The sequence below is a fragment of the Octopus bimaculoides genome, chromosome 3 (assembly GCF_046866305.1).
Source record: "Octopus bimaculoides isolate indiv1 chromosome 3, ASM4686630v1, whole genome shotgun sequence".
Taxonomy (NCBI): domain Eukaryota; kingdom Metazoa; phylum Mollusca; class Cephalopoda; order Octopoda; family Octopodidae; genus Octopus; species Octopus bimaculoides.
In genome coordinates this window covers 50,398,630-50,424,741 of record NC_142930.1, presented here as the reverse complement: position 1 = coordinate 50,424,741, position 26,112 = coordinate 50,398,630, and the positions used below count along the sequence as shown (strand labels likewise).

Below are 26,112 nucleotides of genomic sequence, written 5' to 3'. Positions count from 1 at the left end.
GACAATAATGCAAGATTTTATCATCAAGATTATAGCAACAAGAGGCAGATACTCTACCTAAAGCAGTGTCAACAAAATAAAAATGGTGTACTATGCTAATATGTTAACTAAAATACTGAGACATTGTTCATCGCTAAGTTGTAAATAAATTTACCTGCAGGTGTTTTAAGAAAGATAAATTTTGTCTCTCTGTGCAAATAGATCCTATAGTAAAACCTTAGAATGATGTGTAGTTATACTTATAAAATGGGTTGAAGTACATCTCAGCTAGGTTTTACTTATTCACAAGCTTAACAAGAAATATTTACTTCATCTCTTCTTTTGAGAGGGCACAGTATACAGCTACTTATGAAAAATATAATGAACAATACTTCCTGCCTGTGGTCATTTGCATATCAGTACATTAGTTGGTGACACATATTAATTGAAGCATTGAGCTAGTGTATTTGTGGATAAGTTATGTGTACATTTAATGCAAAAGTGACTTCTTGCATTTTTTATATGTAGCTCTGTAGTATACTCTCGTCCTCTCTGTTGAACAGGTGAAATAAACACTTCAGTTGTCTAAAATGTCCTTCAATTTTATTTTTAAAATCATTCAGTAGGAAGTGTAGTTGCTATTTAGGTTAACAGATTCTAAATGTTGAGGAATTAATTTAGAAGACCTATCATTTTCCTTAGATTTTTCATTATATATAATTCCTATGATACGATTTTTTCGATTGTCTCCATGATACGAAATGATTAAAATAACCAAAAACATGATTTATTCTGTTTTTATTTTTCAGTTTGTACCCAATCCTTATCTTCCTTTCGCTGTATTTATTGTGCCTTTACAGTCCAGTGGCTGCTATTCTTATTATGAACCCAAACATTTGTTTGTTTCGAGCATTAGTAAAATTTTATATCCTCTTTCTGATTGTCCTCTCGCTTGGAATACTTTGGCACATATTAAATTTGAAACACACAACAAGCTGTATCAAAGCCCTTGTTCAACAGATTGAGGAGTCATACTTGCTTTTCAAGAAATCATTGCGATTGATTCAAGAAGTAGAACTTGTCCAAAGAGGATTTACATTGTAAGTGATAACTTCTGCATTTGAAAATTACCAAACATTAATTAATATCGTTTCAAAAGGAGAGAAAGTAATTTCTCTTGTTATTTGCTTTTTTTTTATATTCGATGATTATTTAATCTTTTTGTGACTAAATTTATTTGCTGTAAATTTAAATCTTTAAAATTCTAATATATACATTAATATATACATTTTAATATATACATTACTTGTGACAGTTCTAAATTTGAACTTAAAATCTAAGCAGAATTAATAAAAATAACTCATATTATTTCAAACTTATTTGAAATTGTTTTAATACAAATTACTTTTGTGTGATTCTTACTTGTAAGACCAAATTTCTTTACTTTGCAGGGTAAGCAGTCAGATGACTATAAAATCTGGACAGTCTGCTTACAAATACAATCGTCTTTGTCCTGAACTCCGTAAATTAGTTTTCATCACTGCTCGTAGTAATATGCTGTTTTGCCGGAAATCAACTAATATTCTCCTGAATATGTATCCTTTTCTTGAATAGTTGCTGACCAGGTGGAAAGCTTAAATGTGGCTCTACATTAAAGTATTGCTAAGAAGGTGGTGTTGCTTTTATGCACTCATTATCTTGACTGAATCTTCCCTGTTACAATCCATAAAGTTGACTGATAAAGAACCATTCCCCAACACTCTACAACCACTAGCTCAGAGATGCAATTTTTCTTGTCTTCTACAACTATAACAGCTTGTGCTTCACTCACTTAAACAAGTGCATATTACTTTCACCCAAACTTATTTCTTTCTTTGTCCTTACAGTGTTTCATTCCTCTAAATTCAACACTAAATGCTTTGCCTAAACCTTCTGAGCCACAATTATCTGAATTCCCTACATAAATGAACAATTTCCAAAATAAATATTCACTAAAATAATTCAGTAAAATTATTTTATTTCCAATTTTTTTAATACGAAAATGTTTATCCTCTCTTATTTGTTAGTGTGTTTTCCAAAATAATTTATATTCAGTGCAAATTATTAAACCAAACCATTATGTTACTTTAGTTTTCTTGACTAACAAAAGACATCCATTAGTGGAAGAAGTAGATAAAGCATCTACTTATTTAGCACATATTCCTTTGGAAGATTATGGACCAAGTCTGCAACTTAGTGAAGACAATAATGACAATTTAAGTAAACTGACTGATGACTTTTCTGTAACTGCTTTAAAGGTAAGTTTTCTTTTAACTTTTCATAATAATAATTTACTGTAAAGGCAACCCCTTTGATTTAAAACCACATTTGTTTTTTCGTAATTGATATAAACATCGTTTCTTAAAGAATTTTTCCTACTTTGGTTTGTTATAGGCTATGATGTACCTGTATAATATGCAGCAATCAGAGCTTCTACGACGACTTGCTCTCTGTTTCTGTATCAATGCTCTTCCTGAAGATCAGAAAGGTTAAAAAATTTTTGTTAAATCTCATGATATTCTTATCAGAAAATATTTATTTTATTAAAACCATTTTCCATATAATTTCCCCTTTAACGTTGCCATTCTGATTGGCATAGAATTAGTTCTTTATTTTCCTATCCATGACTTTCTTCTGATATGTGTCAGAAGGATTTGTAAATTTAAAATTTTCATATGAATTGGTTTAGCTAACAAGTTCAAATTATTTAAAATAAATTGGTCATATTCCATTTCTGTTTCATTCAGCTGTATCTAATCTCTCTTTGGTAAAAGATTTGGTTTTAAAAGTTAGACTTTCCTTTCCCCCATAGCATTAAATATATTCCGTTGTTTGAATTATTTGTATTCCTACTGATGCTGAACATCACAAATTTACTAGGATTCTACTGTTACCACAAGCAGTGGTAACATTTTAATTTTTTTTACAACATAACAAAGCTGCTAACAAGATTTGAAGAAGTTTCAAGGCTTAAATTTAAGACATTGTAGTCATTCAACTAGCAAATTAATTCCATGATATTTAAACCTTTTATTTCTATTCTTAGTTGCAGCTACTTCACATGAGTGGTCAGTATAGTATAATATTTGCCAACCTTTTTGAAAATAGTATCATTTGTGAAATTATCCAACCAAGGGTCTAAGGTGATCAATGCCAGGCCCGCCTGACTGGCTCTTGTGCCGGTGGCATGTAAAAAGCACCCACTACACTCTTGGAGTGGTTGGTGTTAGGAAGGGCATTCAGCTGTAGAAACATTCCCAGATCAGATTGGAGCCTGGTGCAGCCGCTGGCTCTCCAAACCTCAGTCAAACCGTCCAACCCATGCCAGCATGGAAAACAGACATTAAACAATGATTTGATGGTTATGAATACAAGAGGAGCATCATAAAAATACTCACATAGAAATAAAGCTTTGTTTTAAAAATAAAGTAAAATTAAATTTGTTTAGAAATAACGAAAACTTTTCTCTTAATTTGAAGTAGTTGAATCATTTATCTTTAGTAACTAGGTTCAGTTTTAATAACTGCATAATTTAAATAATATGATACTAATCAAGTTTGGTGAATTCCAAGATAATTACTGAATTTAAAGGGAAAATTATTGCACTGTATGATAGAATTCATTATAAAATTTGATATTGGTATATCAGGTGTATCTAAATATATTTATTTTGAATTTCTTATAGGAACTCTGAATTCTTCGACTAATGATTTAGCTGCATGTGTGAAATGTAGCTTGGAATCAAATTATATAAAACTAAAAAATAGCTATGAATTTCATCGAAGTGGTTTTCAAGAACCAGATTCAAAACCCTTCAATGCTCGTGATAAGAAACCTTGTTCACCCCTTTCAGATTTGTATATGGCTGTCCACAGTTTAGATCTACATTTACAAGCAGCTCTTTGTAGGTAATGTATTTCAGTAATGTAAATTTCAAACATGTGTATGTGTATGGTAGGTGAAGTGCAAAATTTTCTAACATGAATAAAAGTTATAAATGCAGGTACAACAATTTATATCATTAAAGTATAAAATTTTAAAATGTTCTCTCTAGTGTTTTGCTATATTCTTGTCCTGTTTGTAGTTAATCATGCTGCAAAAGTTTTTCCTCTCTCTCTCTCTCTCTTACATGTATACAAGTATGTATATACACCCCCCCCCACACACACACACACACATACATGGCTCAGTGGTTAGAGCACCGGGCTTGCAGTCATAAGGTAGTGAGATTGATTCCTGGACCAGGCAGTGTGTTGTGTCTTGAACAGGACACTTTATTTCATGTTGCTGCAGTTCACTCAGCTGTAGAAATGAGTTGCAACATTACTGGTGCCAAGCTGTATTGGCCTTTGCTTTTCCCTTGGATAACATTGGTGACATAGGCAACTGCTGATCTTCCATAAACAACTTTGCTCAAACTTGTGCCTCAGAGGGTAACTTTCTAGGTGCAATCCCATGGTCATTCATGGCCAAAGGAGGTCTTTCACCCTTTTACTGATTAGTTTGAGTGTTTAATAAGTATGATTCTTATAAGACAATAATTAGAAATAATCTTCCAGAATTGGAAATAAATAAGTTGAGTTAGTTCCATTGAAACCCGAATGAGGCAAATATATTGATAAAATCACAGAATATCAATCACATTGATCAATATATGCAAAAATTATGACCTGCATTGCTGTAGATACAGAAGGGAACATGTAATATATGTTGTATAAGCAAGTATGAGAATAAAAAGTATCTACAGATGAGGTAGGCAAAAGAGGAGTTAAATTAACTCTTGAAATATTGGATCTCACAGGTCTGATAACACAATAGAATGCAAATATACACAAGGTATTATTTATCCCCATTTAAACGTGGATGTTCTGTTAGAACAAACTATACTGCAGTAGATGCCATGAGAGAAACTCATATTGGCTTTTGGTGCAGAATGCACTCTTGTTTATATCACAGTTATAAGCAAGAATGCATTTGTGCATTTTACATTTTGCACCAAAAGCAAATATGAGAGTTTCTCTCATGGTATTTACCTCTGTATAGTTTGTTCTAACAGAACATCCACGTTTAAGCAGAGATAAATATTTCTTCTCGGTATTAAGACTGCCTCCGTTGCTAATATATATACATCAGATATATCTTTAAGCACTGTTTTATCCTTTTTTTTTTTTTGACTTTTTTTCTAAGGTCATCAAATTTGAGTTCTGAATTTGAAAAATATTTCGAAGTAAATGCAGAAAATGTTATAAGCAACGACGAACAAAATGAGTGTGAAATTACTGCCAAAGAAAATCAATGGTACTCTCACTTACAATCAATAAAAGCTGAACTTGAGGCCTGCCGTGCTTGTTATGAAATTGGCTTGGACAAATTTGAAAAGATGTTCAAAAAGCAGCAAGAGCCAAGTATGTATTCTATTATGAAATTGTAAAAACTTAAAGATATTGTATCTATTGTTCTAGGTCTATGGTTAAACAGTTTTCATAACAAAATTCAATCCTGAATTTTATATGAACATAAAGGTAGACAGCTCAAAATAATGATTTCTAGCCATTGAACTTAGTAATGTATTTCTATTAATGGTTCAAGAATTTAATATCATTTATAGTTACCATCTCTATCATATGCAATATCCCATGTTATTTTAAACTGGACCTATCTTCATTGCAGAACATATTTTTTTTATTATCTCGTATCATTTCGTCATTGCTACTTAAACTTGAATTAACTACCGTTTTTTGTGTTTTTTTCTTATTCTTATTTTACCCACATTTTCCTGTAGTTCATACCATTTTGCCATATAAATAATAAATATTATTATTGACTCCAATGGTGATAGAAAAACCCTCCAAAAAACTGCTCTGTTTATATCTATCAGTTGATAAATACTGTTACAGTTGTCTCCCTTGAACTTTTAAACAAAAAACCTAACTTCAGGAACTTGTATGGACAATCATGCCTTCAAAATATACTCCACAATGAATAATAACATAACGATTTCTAGCTTTAGTACAAGACCCCAAAATTTGCTAGGAAGTCATATAATAAATCTTTCACAATATATTACTAGTACTTATTTAATCTATAAAAAAAGATTAACTATGTTGCCATTGTAGAAGTAGGTGAACATTTTTTCATGAAAATGTAATAATTCATGAAAAAAAGGATCCTTATTATTATTATTAAGTACCAAAGAGGGATTATCTAAGAGATTACTTGGTCTGCTAGAAAATAGCCAAATATTCCCTAAATGTAAAGAGTTACTGAATAATGTAGTCCATTGCTTGAAAGACAAATAAGTGGAGTGGTCATCACTGAAATGCTTTTGATCATAGGTTTCCTCAACTGACGCTGATCTGGGGATATACAGTAAAGGAACAGTTAAATAGGATACTTAGCTGCTGATGAAATACCAACATCAGATTGAAACTAGTCTAGCTGATCATTACTTTTCTATCCACAAATACATTGTATATGAAAACAAAGTGTGTACAGCTGTCTGTACATACAGTATTGGCTAAAAACCCATAGATGATATAGTTATTCTACAGCACAGTAGAGCATTAAAACAAAATACTGCTGACTAGCAATTAATTTATTTAGTTAATGGATCTCCATTGACAATGAACATTCCAGTTGTTAGGTTAACTGAACGATGCACTCTTGAATTATAGTGTAAGAGTTCTTGTGCCTTTACTATAATTCTCAGGCAATCTAATCTGCTTCTCCATCTTTTCTGTCTATCTAATTTCACACTCATTGCTGTGGTAAAGGTTACTTGTCTTTGATGCCATACATTGGGTTTGAACCCAGGATCTTTTGATTGCAAAATAAACTTCTTAACCACTCAGGAATGCCTGCATCCTGAAGATATACAGTTACAATTGAGAAATCCCTTAACCCTTTGTGGGTTGTTGGGGTGCTGCAGCCATGCAACGTATCTAGGGTGAGAAAGCCTGGTGGAGCCCATCCCTCTCCAGGCTAAACTCATTTCTACAGCTGAATGAACTTGAGTAATGTGAAATGAAGTGTTTTGCTCAAGAACACAATGGATCACCCAGTCGAGGAGTTGAAACCACAATCTTACAGTTGGGAATCCAACACCCTAACCACTAAGTGACACTAGTGGTACTCATTTCTACAGCTGAGTGGACTGGAGCAACATGAAATGAAGTGTTTTGCTCAAGAACACAACGCTTTGGCTGGTTCAGGAATCAGAACCACAATCTTACAATCGTGAGTCCAGCATCCTAACCACTAAGCCATGTGCCTCCACCTAGCCATGCTCTTCCAGCTAAACATATAAAAACCTTATTTTTTTTTAGATTAAATAATGGATTCTTTGCATTGTTAAGTACAACATCATGTCATCATTATGATGATGATGATCATTGTTTTAACATTCACTGTTCTTTGTTTTCATGCATTAGGTTAAATGAAATTGTGTTGAGGCAAGTTTTTTAATAGTTGGATGCTCTTCCTGTCTCCAACCTTCCCCTGTTTCAAAGTAAAGTAAAATTTACCCTAATCTTTTGGACACTCTATGGTTCAGGTATTGGATAAGCTTTCACGGAGGATTGCTAACAAATTACACTGTTTTTCCTTGATGGTAATTTTGTTTACAGTCAGTGTGTTATACATCAGGACAAGGAGAAATGCGCACTCATACCTTGTCGTTGTCGGCTATCCATCGTAGGTAGACATTGGCTGTTCTTGTTCAGTAATCATCTCCAGCAGGCTCGCATGTGGGCTACAAGGCCTGCTCTTGATCTGCAGCCGCGATGATCTCTGCTGCAGGTGAATCTACTTCATGCAACAGAGAAATGACTCTTTTCATGCGCTCTTTCATATTCCCTCTGTTGTTTCTTCTCAGTGGCTGGAATTATGAGCTTCAGTGATCAGTGCCATTCATTGCACTACTTGGCCTTCTCTTCCCAGGTGTCTGGAGAGATGCTGGAGTTCTTCAGCACATCCCTGTATTGCAACCTCTGGCCACCATGGCTCTGCTTGCCCTAATGCAGTTCAGGGTGGAAAACTGTCTCTGAGACTCTGCTGCTCTCCATCCTTTCCACTATATCCTTTCCACCGCCTTCCCCCAGCACAGCATAGGATGTCTACATCAGGAATGTGATCCTGCCATTTGTTATGCAAGATGGAGCGTAGATGACAAAGTTGGTCTTGTATCAGGGCCTTAATGTACCAGCAGCAGAGGACCATGCATTTTGTGACATAGAGGAGTCAAGGGAGCACTGAAACACTGTACACCTTGAAGGTTATTGTGGCCAAGTGGAAGATATGCACCATCACACAATGGTTGGGCACCAACTAGCAAATGAGTTGCTACTGTAGGGCAGCCCCACTCACACATGCACCACACAGATACATGCATATATATCATCAATATCATCATCATTTTAATATCCACATTTTTATGCTTGCACAGGTTCGATAGAATTTGGTATATTTTCTATGACTGATACCATTTCTGTCACTAACATTCACTGTTTCTAAGTAAGGTAATATTTTCGCATGACCAAACATGTTTTCATGGAAGATTGGAAACAGAGGACACCATTTGTAGTGCACCTGAGCACTCTACACAATAATTTCATTATCATTTGTAAAGCAATGACACTTGTTTGTGATATTAAGACAAGGAGACACCAATACATAAACACACATATACATATATGATGGGCTTCTTTCAGTTTCCATCTACCAAATCCACTTACAAAGCTTTGATTTAGCCCGTGATCCACCAGTACTTTGCAGGTGAACTTGGTTGCAGAAAACTGTATGAATGCCTGTTGTATATATGTGTGTGTTTATATGCATACATTTTTGTGTTTGTCTATCACCACTTGACATTCTGTGTTGGTTTGTTTACATCCCTGTAATTTAGAAGTTCAGCAAAATTAGAGTGACATGATAAATACTAGACTTAAAGAATAAGAACTATGGTCATTTTGATCACAATCCAAAGACTGAAATTGGTAAAAATGTAATCATTATGATGTATGTATGGAGCATCAAATTTGCATGATTAGTAATGAATGTTTTGATGTTGTAAGGCAGTGAGCTGGCAGAATCATTAAAACACCAGGCAAAATGCTTAGTATTCTGAGTTAAAATTCTTCCGAGGTTGACTTTACCTTTCATCCTTTTGGGATTGATAAAATAAGTACCAGTTGATCACTGGAGTTGATGTAATCGGCCCACCCCATCTCCCCAAATTGCTGGTTTTGTGCCACAATTTGAAACCAATATTTTGATGTATAAACATTTTTTTTGATTATTGTATTCTTAAATTTCACAAGCAAGGACCTTCTTTTAATTAGAAATTGCTTTGATATTTTAACTAAAGAAAATTAATTGATTTGAGAAAATGGTTTAAAACTTTTTTCCATTCTGGACCCAGGTAATAATACTCAGTGTTTCTTTTAAGTGACTTTGCCTATGGATTATTGAATGAAGTAGATGAAACAAATACCTATCAATGATTATTATATTTATGGTCTATCAAGTCAACTTATTAACATGATAAAACTTGTAGATCATTAAGTTCGTAATAAATTAGGCAGATGAATGAAACTTTATCTAATTTTCCTAACTGCACAACACTGTAGCTATATAGTTTACTTATAATTTATGTTCAAAACTGAAAATATTACCCTTGCTATTCTTTTAATTTCTTTATTTCAGTGTAAACAAATTTATTTGTTTAGTGAAATCATCATATGAACAAATTCTTTGTGTGTGTGTGTGTGTGTGTGTGTGTGTGTGTGTGTGTGTGTGTGTGTTTGTACACGCCTGTGTGTGTGTGTGTTTGTGTATTGTCATCACTACACCACCGTCATCATTTAATATTCACTCTCCATGTTGTCATGGGTCAGATGGTTCAAAAGGATCTGGCAAGCCAGAGGACTGTGCTAGGATCCAATGTCTGCTTTGGCATGGTTTTATATGACTGGATATCCTTCCTAATGCTCACCAACTTACAGAGTGTACAGGGTGCTTTTTATGTGGCACATGTGTGTGTAAGGAATTGTGCTAACATTGATATATAATCATTTGATCCCTCTGGCCCATGTATAAGTGGCTACATTGGAGCACTTATGCCTACTTCTACCCTCCCTCCTGTACTGCTGGTCATCTTCCTGTGTCAGTCAGCCTGCCAACTTTTTCTTGCTCTTTTTTCCCAATACTTCCTGGGTTCCTGTCATCTCTCAATCTCCTAGGTAACAGATTTCTGTCACCTCTCTGCCATCTTAGTCATACTGCTTTCGATATACATACCCATCTCACAATACTAAACTCTCCATTACTCCCTCTCTGTCATACTTCCATGACTAACATTCATGCTGCTATCACTTACACTTCTTATTTCTGTAAAGCAGTTTGGCCAGTGAGCAGAGAAATGTGTTCATGGAAATAGTTAACTCTCCCGTAGTGGTGTCACAAAAAATGCCTCCCATATATTCTGTAAAAGGTGTGGTTGTGTGGACCTTTTAGCCTTGTCGAAGACGTGACACTTTTCTAATACTGGTACCTTGAAAAAAAGCACCCAGTACACTCTCTAAAGTGGTTACAGTTGGGAAGGGTATCCAATCATAGAAACCAACATGAAAATGAAACACTAGTTCCCTAGCCCATTTAACTGAGTGCTGCCTCTGAATTAGTACTGATTCCAACTGTGACACCCCATCCAAACCATGCCAGCATGGAAAGTCAATATAAAATGATACATATAATATAAATGTGTGTGTGTGTGTGTGTGTGTATAAAGAATTGAGCAAGCTATGATATATGATGTAATTACATCATTTTTGTTTATTTTAGATTAAAAAAACATTCCGACTGAAATTAAGCATTGCTTTGAATGAGAATATTATCTTAAAGTTATATTTCATTTTTAGCTCCAAAACTTAATCCGAAAATTAATACCAAAGAAAAAGATGAGAAAATAATTTGTGCTGAAGATATCAATCCAGTAATTGTTGATGAGGTAAATTTTTAAATATTGCAGTTAAAGACCAAGCTCTTTTTCTTATACAGACCAAAGTTAATTTTGGGATGGAGATGAGGAGTGGCTTACATGAGTTGCTGAAATTCTAACCCTTGATATTAAATATATTTATTAACCTCTTTTTACTTCTCATATTTTGTAAATAATTTTAATTTCTAAATTCACATTGTGTATAAAGAAATGCTGAGAAGTAAATCTAAAATTTTAATCTCATGTTTATGTAAACCATTCATATTACATTCAGTTCATACAGTTTGTTAAGTATTTTCTGTGATTGCATACAATGCCTATTTCATCGCCTTCCTGGCACTTGTGCCGGATGGCACGTGTAAAGACATTCAAGCGAGATCGTTGCCAGTGCCGCCGAACTGGCTCCTGTGCAGGTGGCACGTAAAATACACCATTTTGAGCGTGGCCGTTGCCAGTACCGCCTGACTGGCCCTCATGCCAGTGGCACGTAAACGCATCCACTACACTCTCAGAGCAGTTGGTCTTAGGAAGGGCATCCAGCTGTAGAAACTCTGCCAAATCAGATTGGAGCCTGGTGTAGCCATCTGGTTTCATCAGTCCTCAGTCAAATCGTCCAACCCATGCTATCATGGAAAGCGGACGTTAAACGACGACGATAATGATGATGATGATTTAAATTAGTTCATGTTTTGTATTTCTGTTTATACATGTATATCACATACAGTTTGTATGGTTCTGTTTGTAATGTAGAATGTTTGTATTTAATTCAGAGAGTAAGCTCACACTTTTCCCTATATGCATATCATAATCATATATGAAATATAGTTTGTATTTATTTAAGCAATACCTTTGAAATTCATTTCAATTATATCCCGATTATATTTGATTAAATGGCAGGATATCAAAATAATTTTTTGAAACTCCTTGCTTGTGTTTAATATACTAACATAATGTTTTCAAATGTGCTGACTTATGCTGTGGAATTTCCATGGATTATCTTTATTAAAGCTTACCTACTTCAAATGGGAACAAAAAGTCTATAGTCAAGTATCAATAAATTTCATGCATATTAACATACGTAATTTTATGAGGGAGAAATGTTTAAAATAAAATATAGAATTAGAAAGAAAACACAAAACCAAAAGAAGGCATCACAGGTAGTGTCTAATTTAATAAATGTGAAGTGCAGGCATGGCTGTGTGGTAAGAAGCTTGCTTCCCAAATACATGGTTCCAGGTTCAGTCACACTGTGTGGCACCTTGGGCAAGTGTCTTCTACTATAGCCTCAGGCCGACCAAATCCTTGTGAATGGATTTGGTTGATGGAAACTGAAAGAAGCCCATTGTATATATGTCTATATATCTATGTGTGTGTGACTGTTTGTCCCACCACCACTGCTTGACAACTGGTGTTGGTGTGTTTACATCCCTGTAACTTATTGGTTCAGCAAAAGAGACCAATTGATTAAGTGCTAGGCTTATAAAGAGTAAGTACTGGGGTCAATACATACATCTAAAAATTCTTCAAGGTGGTGCCCCAGCATGGCCACAGTCTAATGACTGAAACAAGTAAAAGATAAAATATAAAAGATACAAACATGTTTCATTTCTTGTTAGTTTAGCTTTGTCAATTGCCCATATGGAAGTATGAGATATGTTTGTGTGGTTTATGCTTAACTGCTATGCATAAACTGGACTTAGTAACTGTGATTGTCTGTCAGAGAATCTTCAATGACAGTTATGAAGCAATGAAGCAAATAATCAGAGCCCTAGCAGTCATTGTCTTTTATTTTAAAACACTAACATGTCTAGTTTTTAAATTTTATTTTTTTTTTAAGTTCAGATACCTTACATTTAAAAATCTTATGATTACTCATTTTTTCTAGAACTATGTCACTTCAAGTCACTTCAATATCCATCTATATGATTTTATATCTTTGATCTTTTTAAACACAAAGCCAAAATACAAACTCTTCTGATCCTTATTTTTCTCAAGGAGGGCTTATTCAAGCAATGAGCACTACCTATTCCTCCTGAGAGTGTTACCAATCCTTCATTGGAGTGCAGATTAATATATATCATTACTCACTACTTAGAAAAAATGGAGAAAAAAAATTGTTTGTATTTTGAGAATGGAAGAGGGCTGTTTTATATCCAGTTTTGAATGTTTATTGGTTGTTGTATTTTCATATAATTTCTAATTCAATCAATTTTGTTTTACTATTCCATATTATTTTCACTTTCAAATGTTCTTTCCTAAATGCCTTTTCCCTTAATTTTCAACCATTGGCTTGAGTTTTCTGGTACATATTTCTTCATTATGATGGTTATTTAAATCAGAAAATAAAATTCCTGCTTTTCTAATTTAAGAACAAAATAAAAATGAAATGTTAAAACATAAATAATTATAAAAACACTCTTGAGTGGTTTGCATGCATAACTGCACACCCCAAAATTGCTAATTTTGCTGACTTGTATAATATTGTACTAATAGAAAAACACTTCACTTCAGTAAGAAGTAGGTTTAACTGAAAAAAAGTAATTTGCCACAAGTATCCATAGGTACTGGAGCTCCGAAATGGGTCTCAGGGAGTAGCATCCCTGCCTTTCTGAACTAGTTTTCCACCACATTTCTTAAAAATCATGGTAGAGGCCTTGGTCTCGGGACGACTCATGTCTAGAAATTGAGGTTGGGAGGAAGCAAGGGTATGCTCCCCGTAGAAAATCCAGCTCCAAAAAAAGCTTCATGATAGCAAGAGAGAATGGGCACCAGCCAGTCAAAGGTTGGGGTAGGCTGCCCCTTCCTGCCTCAGTTGCTATGACATTGAAGTAGATCTGACCATCCTCATTAACACGGACAAAATCCGGATTTAAAACACTGGATGATGATGATGATAATGATCCATATTTTCGAAAAAAATCTACTTTTAACTTTGAAAACTTTGATAGGTTTTGGCCAGCATAACCCCAGGCCATGTCTAACTTAATAGCACCATCTGGTGAAGTCTTTTAGTCATATATGTTTGACGTCTACTATGTCATTGATGTAGATAATGAAGAGGAGTGGGCTCAACACAGTACCTTGTGGGACACCACTACTGACTTTGGCTGAGCTTGACCGTATTCGCTCAAACACAACATGTTGGGTTCTGTTTATCAGGAAACATTTTATCCACTGCAGTAGCTTTCCATGGACTCCAATGTTGGACAGTTTCTTCAGCAGGATTTTGTGGTCCACTCTGTCAAATGCCTCGCTGAAATCAAGGTATATGACGTCATTGTTGGAGCCTTCTCCCAAAGCTTTATATTGGTTTCAAATTTTTTGCTTGAGACCAGCAAGTTTGGGTGGGGGCTAGTCAATTATCGATCCCAATACTCAACTGGTAATTATTTTATTGACCTTGAAAGGATGAAAAGTAAAGTTGACCTCAGCGGAATTTGTACCCAGAACATAAAGACTGACAAAATGCTACTAAGCATTTTGCTTGGCATGCTAATGACTTTGCCATTTTGCTGCTTTTATCTACTTTTATATTAGCATGGAAAACTGATCTAAAAGATATCAAGGTTAAGTGGGGTGGAATTGAGTAAAATGTAAGAAAGTTATACACAATTTCTTAGTAATTCTGATTGTAAGTTATTATTTATTGTTATTTTGTGTACAGTTGATAAAGTGAATCATTGCAGGAGAAAAGTAGTTATATAGAACTAATCATCTGATGATCTTCAGCTTCCTGTAGTTGAGGATAAGAAAGTCAAACACAGAAAACAAACTGTATTAATGTTATTAGATTTCAAAATGTAGTACATCCTGTTTGTTAGTCTTATTATTAATCTTATACATGCAAAATATATATTTCATCGGTCTGTTAAAAGTAATTATATTTTAAACCATAGTTTATACAGCCTTGTACTTCTCTTAGATTTCCATAGTTTTAAGTAGATGAAAGATAATTTTCCACCTGGATGTGATGCTAGTCCCTCACATGTAGCTTTACCCATTGGAGCAAATGAATTGTAAACCAACAAATCACTTATCAAGTCAGCAGTACTGATATAGCTTGGAGAGACAAATCATTCTTAATTTTCAATAGAACTAGGGTTAGACCATTTGAGAATTAAGTGTCCTGGCTATAAGAATGATGCAGTTCCAGTGATATGACACTAGCCACTGCCATTTCAGTTGCTTGTCCCTTATCCTATTTACTTTGGTATCAATAAAATATTATTAGCTATATTCTGAGTTATTCTGTTAACTATGTCCTCTTCTAAAAAGAGTCTGTGTGCAGCAAAATAAAATAGAAAAAGTTAAAGAGGTTTTTAAGTTTTAATTAAACATTTTGTTATGTACTTAAGACTCTGGATATTCATTCAAAATGCTTCCAGTTAATTCTTATTTCATTTTATTTCCTTATTGTATCTTGGATTTTATTTTGTTTCCTTTTAGGTATTTGAGGGCTTCACTGATGAGAATGCTGATGATTTTGACTCTAACTATGTTCATCTATCTGTTGAAGAAATGGTATGTTGAAATTAAAATTATTACAGCTTAGCTGTTTTACATTCTACTGTAATTTCATTAAAATAAGCCTGTTTAATTGATATTATCTTGACACTATTATCTATATTCTATTAAAAATTTTGATATGCTTCATCAGTATTTGGCTATATTAAAGCATAGAGGGGAAATTAGAGTCTGAAAAAACATATTCATGGCCTGAAAAAATAATAAATGAAATCTGTAAAATAATTTAGCTTTATGAGCCTGAAATATGAGAATTCACCTTTCTCCATGGCACTTAACTTATTTTATGAATTCTATAAAAACATACTTCATGAGTCTGGGAAGATATACTTTCCTGCTGCAGCACTTGCTAATAGGAAGGTCAGCTAGTTAAAATTTCATGAAATGTGTGTGAAGAAATAGTGTATTACGGATTCAGGCAACTTGGAAACCCCCCATCAAAGAAAAGAAAATGTAATAATAAAGAATTATAATAATAAGATAAAATCATGTCTCAAGCATGTCAAACAGGAGCCATCGTTATGTTACATATTTGTTTTCCAGCTGTACCATTATATGACTGGGGAAAACACACCTACTGCTTGAAAATAATTGGTACAGAAGGTGCTAAGTGATTTTAATTAACTAAATTTATACCTGTTATGAAGGGAAATAACCATTAACTTGATGATAAATTTTGGTCAAGAAAGGCAAGGAAGACAACTCTGGAATTTAAATTAATTGAAAAGAAAATGCAGTGGGGATTGTGTCTGATCTTTGGTATCAAGGATATTTTTGTGAATGAATACTAAGTAGTATGACCACTTAAAAGAACGACTGAAGGAAATAACTGCAAATGCCTCCTGTATGAAAATAATTTGTAAAGTGAGTGCTAACGTACTTAATGTAGCAAACTTTGGAATGAAGAAATATTCTGAAGTGGTTTCCTATTGCTTCCTCTTAGCATACGATATTTTTTTACAAAAAGAGAAATGTCATTTATAATACTCTTATCTTTCTTAAGGACATTTGCAAATTCAATGAAGTGTCTCACTGAGAAGCTAAAAAGTTGCTACATAACTTTCTATTTGACTTTGTTTTTTGTGTGCAAATTCAGTTATTATTGGAATACACTTATCTTGATTCAATCATTACACTCACTTTTTAACATGTTTCTCACTATCTCACACATACATATCATATGTATCACATATATATATATATATATATATATATATATATATATATGTGTGTGTCTGTGTTTGTGTGTGTCTAGATATAGTGATGCAACCGTGAAAAATATAACTCAGAATATGAATATCATCATCATCGTCGTTTAACGTCCACTTTCCATGCTAGCATGGGTTGGACGATTTGACTGAGGACTGGTGAAACCAGATGGCTACACCAGGTTCCAATCTGATTTGGCAGAGTTTCTACAGCTGGATGCCCTTCCTAACGCCAACCACTCCGAGAGTGTAGTAGGTGCTTTTACGTGCCACCGGCACGAAGGCCAGTCAGGTGGTACTGGCAATGGCCACACTCAAAATGGTGTATTTTACGTGCCACCTGCACAGGAGCCAGTTCGGCGGCACTGACAACGATCTTGCTCGAATGTCTTTACATGTGCCATCTGGCACAAGTGCCAGGAAGGCGATGCTGGGCACAGGTGCCATTGACAGTTTCCCTTTCACTTGCCCCAATAGGTCTTCGCAAGCCGAGTTTCGTTTCCAATGAAGGAATTTTTATTAATATATATAAATTTCTGTATACACATCCAGATACATCATTTAAGCCACACACACTGACACATCTACTCTTTTCTATCTCACTACTTATCCTCCAACACTTGTTTCATTCATTTTATTCATCCCCTCACTCATTCCTCATCACTTGTTCTCCCATACACTCTTACCCACCCACACTCCCAGTTCTGTCCCCATTCACATCTACTCGCTCATATCTTGAGGGTTCATCCAGACCCTTCATCACCACTACTTCTATCCCTTTTTAGCTCCACCCTTATTCCACCCTCACTTTTAAAATGTGAGTAGCCATGTAGCCATGTAGCTATGTAGGTCCTCTACAGCAAGAAACCTGTCCTTTGCTGGCCCTCTTCTCGCATACTTTAATCCCTCATTTTCTATCATAATGCTTACTCTTTTGGGGTTCATTATGTTGTAAGCTGCATGTTAACCTTACTAGTACTTATGGCACAAGAATTTTACCCAGAACATGCTGTAAAGTGGTTGGCATTTGGAAGGGTGTCTGGTCATAGAAACCATGCTAAAATAGATTGAAGAATGGTACAGTCTTTGATCTTGGTACAGTCTTTGATCTTGGTACAGTCTTTGATCTTGGTACAGTCTTTGATCTTGGTACAGTCTTTGATCTTGGTACAGTCTTTGATCCTACAGTCTTTGACAGGATCAGTCTTTGATCCTGTCAAACTCTCCAACCCTTATCAGCATGGAACATAGACAATATATGGGGATGATGATGGTGATGGTGACGACAATTACACTATCTTAAGCTTAAAACATCAAAGACATTTCTACTTTTCTTTACTTGAGCGTAAACTTATTAGCTACACTTTGTTTTCTCTTTGTTTTCAAGTTACTATTTATGTCATTAATTTTGTACCTATATATATATATAAATATACACATACTTACATTCACACATGAGGATTGGCTGAAAAGTTCATAGGCTGACCAAGATACTCATAGAATGTGACCAAACAAGGTTTATTTTCAAAATACCACCCCTCCTTGCAGTCGACATACCTCCATCAATGTTGCAGTGCTTGGATCCCATTGGCAAAGAATCTTTCATCATGCTGGTCAAAAAAAAAGTCATCAACAGCAGAGATGATGTCATTATCATTGCAACACTGCTTCCCAGCCAAGTCATTTTTCATGTTGGAGAACAGGTGATAATCAGATGGGGCCAAATCAGGAGAATAGGGATGGTGATCAACCAGTTCAAAGCCACAAGTCACACACAACAGCCATTGAAATGAAGGACTTGTGTGCTGGAGCATTGTTCTGATGAAACAAGACCTCTTTCATCAGTTTTCCTGGGAATTTGGTCTTGATAACCTTTCATAACTACCTCAGCAAGTTTGCATAGTACTCTCCATTGATGGTGTGGCCCTTCTGAAGATTGTCAATAAACAAATCAAGAAACTGAGGCCATCACCTTCCCTGCAGGTGTTACAACCTTGGCCTTCTTTAGAGCAGGTGAGGAGAGGTTTTTCCATTGCATGGATTGTCTCTTTGTCTCTGATTCAAAGTGATGAACCCAACACTCATCCTGGGTTAGAAAACATTCAAGGAAACTAGCTGGATCTGCCTGAAACAATGCTAGATTTTGTCATGATGTAATCAGCTTGATGCACTTTTGATCAGATGTCAGAAGACGTGGCACCCACCAAGCAGAAACCTTTGGCATGCCAAGTCCATTGTGCAGCATATTCTCAATTCACTCACAGGATATGCTGATTGCATCGACTATTTGATTTATAGTCAATCGCCTGTCATCCATCAGCATGTAGTGAACACAATGAGTGTTTTCCTTGGTGGTGGCAGTTGCAGGATGTCCAGACCTTGGGCAGTCTTCAAGATTCTCCAGTCCCTTCATAAATTCAGATGCCAACTTTTGCACTGTTGATAAAGCTGGAGTGTCATTCCCTAATGTAGCAAGCATGTCAGTATAAATGTCCTTGGAGACTAAACCCTTTTTCTACAGCTATTTCATAACAAGGTGATGCCAAATTTTGTCCATATTCAAGGGAAGTCACTACCAGTTACATTTGAAGTGTTTTTTGAACAGTGAGATGTCAGTTTACATGGAAAGAAATAATACAGTTAATAATGCAGAAAAGTTGAAATTAATGCATGCTAGATTTCATAGCTCTAGCATCACTCCTTCCAAGTTAGCCTATAAACTTTTCAGCCTGCCTTTATGTGTTTGTGTGTATGTATGTATATATGTATGTATATATATATATATATATATATATATATATATATCAATGTGAATACCCGTCAGAGTGTAAGTATCTTGAGAGAAAAGCTGAACATTAGAAGCATCAGTTGTGGCGTGCAAGAGAGACGATTGCGCTGGTATGGACATGTGGTGAGAATGGAGGAGGATAGCTGCGTGAAAAAGTGCCACACCCTAACAGTTGAGGGAACCCGTGGAAGAGGTAGGCCCAGGAAGACCTGGGCTGAGGTGGTGAGGCAAGACCTTCGTACATTGGGCCTCACCGAGGCGATGACTACGGACCGAGACCTTTGGAAATGGGCTGTGCGTGAGAAGACCCGGCAAGCCAAGTAAGATCGTTGCCAGTGCCCCTGGACTGGTTCTTGTGCGGGTGGCACATGAGATGCACCATTTTGAGCGTGGCCGTTGCCAGTACCGCCTGACTGGCTCCTGTAGGATTTTCGAGCGAGATCGTTGCCAGTGCCCCTGGACTGGCTTGTGCGGGTGGCACATAAAAGACACCATTTCGAGCGTGGCCGTTTTCGTGCGGGTGACACGTAAAAGCACCCACTACACTCTCTGAGTGGTTGGCGTTAGGAAGGGCATCCAGCTGTAGAAACTCTGCCAAATCAGACTGGAGCCTGGTGTTGCCATCCGGTTTCACCAGTCCTCAGTCAAATCGTCCAACCCATGCTAGCATGGAAAGCGGACGTTAAACGATGATGATGATGATGATATATACACACACACACACACACATACACACTCTCTCCCACCCACCTGCAAAAAAAACATACACATCTATTTGTTTGATATGGTTTATTTATCACAACCTGTAATGAATGTTTATAATTCTGTGTGTTTGGTTATATTTCCAAAGATCCATACAGGAGGAGCAAATTTGATAATATTCACTGTTTCTTTCAGTAGTTTCATTCCAGTATTGTAAACACAGAGTACAAATATAAGCCAAGTGGGGAGATAAATATTTATGTTTATCTAATGCATCTTACATGTGTTCATTAACAATATGTTATATGAACAAAAACCTTATAAATAGATTACACCAGCAAATCTTCAGAGTCTGTATAACAAAATGTTGTAAGGTTTTCAGATACATAACAGATATTACTTTTAATAATATGAATTGAATAAACGTAAATATTTATCTCCTTTCTTGGCATGTATGTGTGTTAACATGTCTGTAATTTTGCATGTGAATGTATATTTGTTGAAACTTGCACTTACATGTATAAATAAATCCAGTAATGGTATGTTTAAATCAACAGGAAAAACAAAGGAAAGATATGGAAGAATCAAAACGAATGATGCATGAGCTGAAATCTGTGATTGCAGTTCGAGCTGTTGATAGAGAAAAACGAGAGGATATTGCCATAAAACGACAAAAGCATGGTCTTGAATGTCAATCTCCATCAGGTTATAGTAGTGAAGGGGATCAGTCTGAAGATAGTTTGCACAGTGATAGCCTTCAAAGTGACAGTTTACAAGGCCATGTCATTTCTACAGGTAACAATTTAGACTACTTTTGTTTTGTTTTTTCTGCCATAACCAAAATTTGTCATCGTAAACATCAATTGGTTGAGAGCATCTTTTAATAGGCAACATATTCTATTGCAGAAATATCCTCTGAAATAATTTGAACCCAGTACTACTAGCTAGCAGTAATATATATCATCATCATCATTTAACATCCGCTTTCCAAGCTGGCATGGGTTGGGCAGTTTGACTGAAAACTGGTAAGCCGGGGGGTGGGCTGTCTGACCACAGTTACAAACATTGCTAAATAGAAGAAATGAAAGTATGATGCAATCAAAAAATAGGAATATACAGGTTTGTTGCTGTACACGTATAACAAATCTGCATATTCGTATCTAATAACAAAAAAAAAAAAAAAGCAAAAATCTACCAAGAACAATTTAGAAAAATTAAGGTTCTGATCTGATTTTGCAAGGTTTCTCTAGCTGGATGCCCATCCTAATGCCAACCACTCTGAGTGTAGTGGGTGATTTTTACATGCCACCGGCATGGGTGCCAATGACCTCATACCGGCATCGGCCATGACTACAGTCTCACTTGGCTTGACAGATCTACACAAGCAGTAATGCATATATATATATATATATATATATATATATATAGGATATTCAGTACTATTTAAGAATAACGTCAGCAGTGCAATCATAACTTTTATAAATAGGTTGTTGATTTTGTCACCCCAGGTCAAGCTTGATTGGATAGGTCTATGATATACAGTACAGATAGTTGACTGAATGGATAGTTGCAATCTAGAGGTCCACTGTCCTGGATATATCATACCTCCACCTAATTGAGGATTTTCTTTTCTGTCTAGTCTGTTTATGCATAAGTGAACAGATACAGTTGAAGCACAAACCTCCACCAAGGCAACACCAACGTCCTCTCAACAATTAGCCGGAGATGATTTTTAAAATGAGAATATCTGAAATAAATGAGAATACTAAAAACAAACCTGACAGCTCTCAAAAATTCAGTAAAAAAAAACAGAATAATAATCCAGAATCATTGTCTGGTACCTGATCGATCTTCATGCCAGCATAGATAGTTTTAATTTTTAAATATTGATTTCATTATATTTATAACTGTCTGTTACAAGAGGGTTACTGGGTCATGATATTACGTTCTGGGTTGTGAAGCAGTGTGTCATTATGAATCAAGGTGTTTTTGGTGTAAAGTGTATTAGTATATTAAGAGTACCTGTACTGAAACTGAAATGAAAGAAGCTTAATAATGTTATTACAAAAGGCCGCTGAATATGTGGGAAGAGGAGGGACTATCACAAGTAGTAATTAATTGGCACTCCGTCGCTTATGACGATGAGGGTTCCAGTTGATCTGATTAACAGAACAGCCTGCTCATGAAATTAATGTGCAAGTGGCTGAGCACTCCACAGACACGTGTACCCTTAACGTAGTTCTCGGAGATATTCAGCGTGACACAGTGTGACAAGGCTGACCCTTTGAATTACAAGCACAACAGAAAGTAAGAGTGAGAGAAAGTTGTGGTGAAAGAGTACAGCAGGGTTCACTACCATCCCCTGCCAGAGCCTTGTGGTGCTTTAGGTGTTTTCACTCAATAAACACTCACAACGCCCTGTCTGGGAATCGAAACCATGATCATATGACCGCGAGTCCGCTGCCCTAACCACTGGGCCATTGCACCTCCACTTATCACAAGTAGACCCAACAGAAAAATCAACTACTGAAGTGGTTAGTTATATTGGTGAAATGAGCATTAAAGATAGAAAGATGAGCAAAGCTGCTGGACCATTGCAGATGTTATTGAGATGTTGAAAATATCCAACAAATAGGCTTCAGCCAGAAGCAACTACAAAGGTACCATATAGATGAACTAAGCTATGAGAGCAACTGAAAGAGTTTCCGTACAACTGATTAGGAAAAGAATTAGCCAATGTAGAATGAACTTCAGATTTGTCCCAGATCATAATGCTACAAGTGGTGAAATATTGTGTTGTGGTGTGGATATTATGTTGAAGAGGACTTGACCAACTCATGCAAGCATGGAAAACATGGAAAAATGATAATGAGGAATTTTATCATTCCACTCAGTAACTCTTTGGTATTTCTAATAGTAGTTTTTCTTTTGTTTGATGGATTTAATCATACCTTCCTGAATATTAATTTAATCTCAGTTTTGTATCTGTTTTGTTTCCATATCATTAAATAATCAATCAATAGATATTCAACACTGTTAAATAACCAATCAGAGTTAGAGCTTGCAGTTAGTAAAGCTTGACTTAGCTGTAATCCATAAGCAGAATCTGTTAAAAATTAACTATTATATATTTTTTTAAAATTGATCTCATGTTCTTATACTAAAAATAGTTTATATTATATTTTTCAGCAGAAAAAGACTCTATGCAAGAGTCTGAAAATCTTAGTGATGATTTACTTGGTGAAGATAATTTAGATTTGGATGATATAAATATGTCTGAATCACATTGTTCTACTACTACTAGTGACACAGGATTCAGTCAAGTTTCTTGGAGTAAACAGATTTCAGAAAATTCAACTGACCAAGATTCAGAACCATTTTTTCTTCATCAGAATCAATCCAGTGAAATTGATTGTGATATCCAATTGAGAAATTTGATTTTTTCACCTTTAACTAGAAAAACAGATTGTGAAACTGACAGCTTAAATAACTTTTCATTTCCAGAGGATGTTAGCCATAATGCCTTGCATTCTGATTCCCCCACCTCAAAGATTGATAGTTTGGATCCAAATTCTCAAACACCAGTTATGAACCAGAGCACAAATATTAGGGATTCAGATAAGTTTAATTCTTATCAGTTAAATCTTCAGTCAGAATCTCATCCTTATCCTTCAGGTTCAGATAATTTGAATTTAGATGCAATGAAGATTGGCGAGGTTGAAAATAATACTTCATCTGAATTTCCAGCTTCTGATTCTAACAGCAGTTTTTTTCTCCATCAAGAGAAAGAGACAGATCGTAATCTACAGGGAACAAATCTTGCTGGCTTACAGGAACGGTTGCTTGCTCGTGATGAATCAAGTTTTATGTTTGCTCGAAATATTGCTGCACAAGCATCTGCACGTTGCAAAGAAAATTTATCCCTCAATATTCAAACATTTGGTGATTCTGATAGTATTGAAGATGATGACAGTGTTGATAGTGATAAAGAGATTAATGACAGCCTTGCAGATGATTCTAAGGTAGAAAATTCTCAGGACAACTTATAAACATTGTCTATCATTGAATTTAACAATGAATTTTACAGTGTTATCTCTTCTTTTGTCTAGCCTTTCTCTATATTTTAAAATCTATCTAGAATATTACTCACAGCTTATACTATATTTTTTAAATAATTGATACATAATTAATTACTTTTATAAGATAAGTTTTATTTTGTTTTGATTCAACTGTATAATTTTTTCACAGGATATAATTTAGAGATTTTTAAAATGTCTTATAAGCTTATAATTTATTGAACATTTTTTTCAATGACACCTAACAATTTAGTTTCTGTATAAATGCTACAAAAGATATTCCTATTTAATTTATTGAATCAATAATGGAAGCAATATGTAATTAATAGTAAAAAAAAAAAAATGACATTACTAATGATGCTTATTACATACTTCAACCTAATATGGTCTATTAATATGCTACCATTACTTCTGTCATGGTATTTTAGTTTGAAAGCACCAGTTAAACCATTTTCTTGCCAGCGTATGTAAACATTGGCAAATGATACACATTCATATATATCATTACTATCATCATCATCATTGTCACTACCATCATCACCATTATCATCTGAATCATTATAGTTATTTTTACATTTGCTTTTCCCATGCTGGCATGGGTTAGGTGAGACTTTTTTGAGGCAGTATTCTATGGCTGGGTTATTTCCCTGATGTCAACATTTGCTTGTTTTCAAGTTAGGTACTTTTTTCCATCTTTGCATGTCGAACTACTGCTGGACACTTTTGTTTATGGGGTACATAAACAACATCATTACTGCCTAAGTGGTGTCACTGTGAAGACATGTGGAGAAAGACATTTATACATATGCTTTTGTGCATGTATGTGTGTGTGAATATATGTGTTGAAAAGTTCCTGGCTTTGGGTAAAAGAAAATACTGGAGGATCAGTTAATTATGATTTTATTTAACATATTCCCCTCGAATTCATACACTCATTGCAGTGGTCCTTTTGTTTTTCTAAGCCCTGTAAAAGAACTTGGAAGGTTGCACCTTCAGCCAAGCCTCTGTAGTAGCAATCACTTCCAAATTGGAGTGAAATTTCATTCCATTGAGATGTTTCATCAGTTATTGAAAGAGATTATAGTTGTAGGCGGTTAAGTCAGGATGGGTGGCCTACCAATTTGAAGCCAGAGTTGCATATTTTCCCTAGAGTTTCATGTGCTGTGTCTGCTGGTGCATTGTCCTGCCAAAGCAGGACACCATGGCTCAACTTTCCATGGTGTCTCTGCTTCAAAGCTTCATGCAGTTCATCTAACAGAAACGTATAGTATTTTGCATTGATGGTGTGACCTTTGGCAAGTATTTTATGAGGAGTATTCCATCTTTGTCCCAGAACACTCAAACCACAATCTTTCTAGTTGACTTCTGGGTCTAAAATTTCTTGGGATGCAGTGAACCACTGTGGCACTACTCCATTGATTGCTGCTTGGTCTGGGGATCATAATGATGTAGCCAAGTTTCATCCATGGTGACTAAACGAGCCATAAAATCAGCCTCTCCCACTGCAAACTGGTTCAAGATTGCCTTTGATGTTGTCACTCTGATACACTTCTGATCTGTGTTCAGGCATTTCAGCATCCATTTTCCAGAAAGCTATTTCATGACCAGAATGTTGTGGATGACGTGGCTAACTTTTTTGTGGGAAATCCCTTGAGTCTCAGCTATGATTTTAGTTGAAATCATAACATACACAGCATCGATGTTGTCTTCTGTGCTGCATTTGTATTTGTATTCATGTACTAGATCGAATGTCCTATGAAGATGACAAATGTTATTTTCAAAATTCTTTCATAAGGACCG

At 35.3% G+C, this 26,112-nt stretch overlaps 1 protein-coding gene across 2 annotated transcripts in view; it reads left to right on the top strand.

The window, feature by feature from the left end:
• Positions 1-26,112, top strand: part of LOC106868420 (vezatin) — a 37,552-nt gene that overhangs the window by 11,311 nt on the left and 129 nt on the right. The window contains exons 5-14 of one of the 2 annotated variants that reach the window (XM_089348973.1): positions 789-1,079; positions 1,431-1,574; positions 2,129-2,276; positions 2,413-2,506; positions 3,704-3,926; positions 5,206-5,423; positions 10,935-11,023; positions 15,461-15,535; positions 20,794-21,031; positions 23,429-26,112. The exon at positions 23,429-26,112 is cut by the window's right edge and continues 129 nt beyond it. In XM_089348973.1, the coding sequence (XP_089205099.1) occupies positions 789-1,079; positions 1,431-1,574; positions 2,129-2,276; positions 2,413-2,506; positions 3,704-3,926; positions 5,206-5,423; positions 10,935-11,023; positions 15,461-15,535; positions 20,794-21,031; positions 23,429-24,285 (2,377 nt within the window). In that variant the 3' untranslated portion in view covers positions 24,286-26,112. Of the gene's footprint in view, positions 1-788; positions 1,080-1,430; positions 1,575-2,128; positions 2,277-2,412; positions 2,507-3,703; positions 3,927-5,205; positions 5,424-10,934; positions 11,024-15,460; positions 15,536-20,793; positions 21,032-23,425 lie in introns of both variants that reach the window. The other variant, XM_089348972.1, reaches the window with a different exon arrangement.